Source organism: Lycium barbarum, chromosome 11 (genome assembly GCF_019175385.1).
Source record: "Lycium barbarum isolate Lr01 chromosome 11, ASM1917538v2, whole genome shotgun sequence".
Lineage (NCBI taxonomy): Eukaryota > Viridiplantae > Streptophyta > Magnoliopsida > Solanales > Solanaceae > Lycium > Lycium barbarum.
This window is the reverse complement of record NC_083347.1, coordinates 19,974,839-19,978,114: the sequence shown is the minus strand read 5'-3', so window position 1 is coordinate 19,978,114 and position 3,276 is coordinate 19,974,839. Positions and strand designations below refer to the sequence as shown.

At 33.5% G+C, this 3,276-nt stretch overlaps 1 protein-coding gene across 1 annotated transcript; it reads right to left on the bottom strand.

Moving 5' to 3' along the window:
- Positions 1-682: 682 nt before the first annotated feature.
- On the bottom strand, positions 683-2,968 carry LOC132619195 (ATP-dependent helicase rhp16-like). Its single transcript, XM_060334150.1, has 3 exons — positions 2,682-2,968; positions 2,427-2,579; positions 683-2,196 (listed from the first exon to the last, which is right to left on the bottom strand). The coding sequence occupies exons 1-3, from the start codon at positions 2,766-2,768 to the stop codon at positions 2,182-2,184; spliced, it is 255 nt and encodes an 84-aa protein (XP_060190133.1). The 5' UTR covers positions 2,769-2,968; the 3' UTR covers positions 683-2,181.
- Between the last annotated feature and the right edge of the window lie 308 nt (positions 2,969-3,276).

The following is a 3,276-nucleotide window of genomic DNA, read 5'->3' as shown; positions in this document are numbered from 1 at the left end:
CGGATAGGAAATGCTTAATCCGTCCGAATTTAGGTGTTATTATTTGACTGGAACAGTTTTAATATATATATATATATATATATATATATATATATATATATATATATATATATATATATATATATATATATATATATATATATATTTTCTCTTTGAAATTTATGATCTAAAATAAATCTTAGATATTGTATAGCTATAAATTATCTGATTAAGATTAAATTGTCTGATTAAGATAATATTGAAAATTTAAGTTAAGATCTTAGACATTATATAGCTATAGCCCATTTAACCCATATTCAAGTAGGATCTTCCATCATTGGAGTTTGGATGAAAAAGAGAAGAAGAGAAAATAAATTAATTAAAGGGTTTCGGGTCGGTTTAAACGGGTGGGTTTCTAAGGAAATCGGGTATTTAAAATTGAGTGGTTCATTTGATTCTGAGTTTTACACGTGTCTATATGTTAAAATTAAGGGCAAACTTGTGCCAAATTATAATGGGCGAGGTAAATTTGAACCGAAAGTATAACAACATGGGTAGCGGTATATTTGGCCCTTTTTCCGTTTTATTTTTAACAAAAACTAGTGAATTTGCCTACAAATAAAAACGGCTCTATTGGCGAAATTAGGAAGCACTCTGCAGTCGTGAATAGCTAAGAGCAACGATTTTGTGTTTGTATGTGTACTTACCTTGGTGTGAATGATTTGCTAACATGTGTCATGTTCTTTTGCACTTGTTCCAATTTATTTTGTATATTGATGATCTTATTGAAATAAAACCAAGATCAAATTTGGTGCTTTTTAATTTGCTATAGAGCATAGACACTCTTTTGCTTGTTATTTGAACTACCAAATGGCTTTCAATGATACAATATACAATTCATACATTGACAGTGGCCGGTGATGTAAGGATGTGTTTGCTAAGAAAAACAAAAAAAAAATTAAAAAATACATTGACAGTAAAGCAGAAGAGAAACAAAACAGTAGGGATCTAGTAGCTCAGCTGGTTGACTACCTGAACTTTCACCTTGTTGGTGAGGGTTCGAATCCCCACGTTGTAATCCCCTTCCCCTTCCCTATCCCTATGTAATAAAAAAAAAGTTTTAAAAAATAAAAATAAAAATAAAAAGAAAAATAAAAAGAAGAGAAACAAAACAAGGTCAAGAAAATCCACTTATGTTGTAACATAACACCCCCCCCCCCCCCCCTATACATTTGTTGATTGGTGATTCAGGCTACCAGATAATTATCTTTAACACCATCCCATTCTGCAATCTAAATTTATTCTCTTAATGATGAAATTCACATATGAATTCAAATGCATTTTTTCTCATGTGAGTGAAGTTAAAATGGAAGGACACCTTTGGAAACAATTAGAACTAGTTACAATTGACTGTTGAAGGCGATTCTTATCAACTATGATGCAGAAGCAACAGAAACTCACTATGGACAAATCAAAAGCCGTACACCCTAAAGGAAAATGTCAGAACACTTTGTACAAAAATTTTGCTAGAAGCTAAACAAAGCATATGTCAATTAGCTTGTCAAACAGAAGAAATAGAACATATCAGAAGTGACGATAAAACTAGGATGACAAGTCCTCCTTTGTTAGCTTTCCTAACCCATCTCAAGAACCACTGACTGTCCTGCAACCGAAAAGTTGGAAGTTCAGTATGTAGAGGAAAAACAAACACTTATGGGCAAATATTTTCTAGAGAAAGAGCGAAGGAAGGGAGGGTAGGAATAAAGAAGGAATGTAACAGAAAGGTTTTGTCGGAACAAAGAAGGAATGTAACAAAAAGGTTTTCTAAGCTCTCAACTTGTCTTAACTATCAGTTCTACTATCTAATAGAACATTGCTTGACTCCTACACCTTCTGGAGACCTCTGCAACTGAAGGAAACATATATATTTTTATCACAACACATATGCAACTATCCAAACGACTATAAGGAAAAGACACTTGCCTTTAAAGATGTTTCTTCTTCTCTTGTGACTCTAAGATCTTCTCTTCCATTGTATGCTCGATAATAAATCTTACAATCCCAGTAATGAGAAGACAAAAATAAGAGCCATTCAAGGGGAGAAAAATACAAGAAATGCAAAACACACCTGACTGGTTTATGTTGCCCTATTCGATGGACTCTATCTTGGGCTTGCTACTCTTCAGCAGGATTCGAGCAGGTTTACATCAAGAAAACCTAGCATAGGTCAAGAGATGAGCCACATATCATGTACTTATTTAATAGATGATTACAAGTCATAATGGTTATTTAAGTGAAAATAGAAGAGAAGTTGAAACATATCAAGTGAACAACATAACAGGAGCTCTAAAGAGCAACAGGAATGCAACACTAGATATCTACAAGTCTTTGCATCTGAAACGGTTACCAGAGTCGACATTCACAGAGAAAGAAAATAGATATCTTACATGTGATGCAACTGTAAGATTGAGGGCAACGCCTCCAGGTTTAAAGCTCGCAAGCAATATCCTGCAATCTGGATCCTCAGTAAATCTGGTAACTGTTGTGTCTCTTGCAGAAACAGACATGTTTCCAACTAATTGAACACATTTGAGGCCCGACTGCCAAAAACATACATGACAAGCTTCTTTTTTGTTACACATTGACAAGAAAAAAAAAGGGTAACATGGGAAGGAAGAACAAAAAATATTTTTATATCTTACATTCTGAAGAGAATATTGTATCAGATCCAAAAACGATGTGAACTGGCTGAAAACTACTCCTTTTGCAGAACCATCTCTTTCAAACATGAACCTAATTTATTCTCTCTACATTTAAACAAAAAAAAAGTAGAAATGAACATCAAGCATGTATTTAGCAGACACCCTTCACTTTGAAATTCATGATGGAGTTCCGTAATATCAAAGTAGAGACACTGTAGCAATATTATTGAAGTAGATCGAAGAGTTAAGCATATTAGCACAATGTCAATCACATTGATAAGATTTAGATTCTTTTCACCCGACTGCCAAAAACACATTTGAAAGCTTCTTTTTTGTTACACACTGACAAGAAAAAAAGGAGGGGAATATGGGAAGGAAGAACAAAAAATATTTTTATATCTTACATTTTGAAGAGAATATTGTATCAGATCCAAAAATGATGTGAACTGGCTGAAAACGTCTCCTTTTGCAGAACCATCTCGTTCAAACATGAGCCTAATTTCTTCTCTCTACGTTTAAAAAAAAAAGTATAAATGAACATCAAGCATGTATTTAGCAGACACCTTTCACTTTGAAATTCATGATGGAGTTCCGT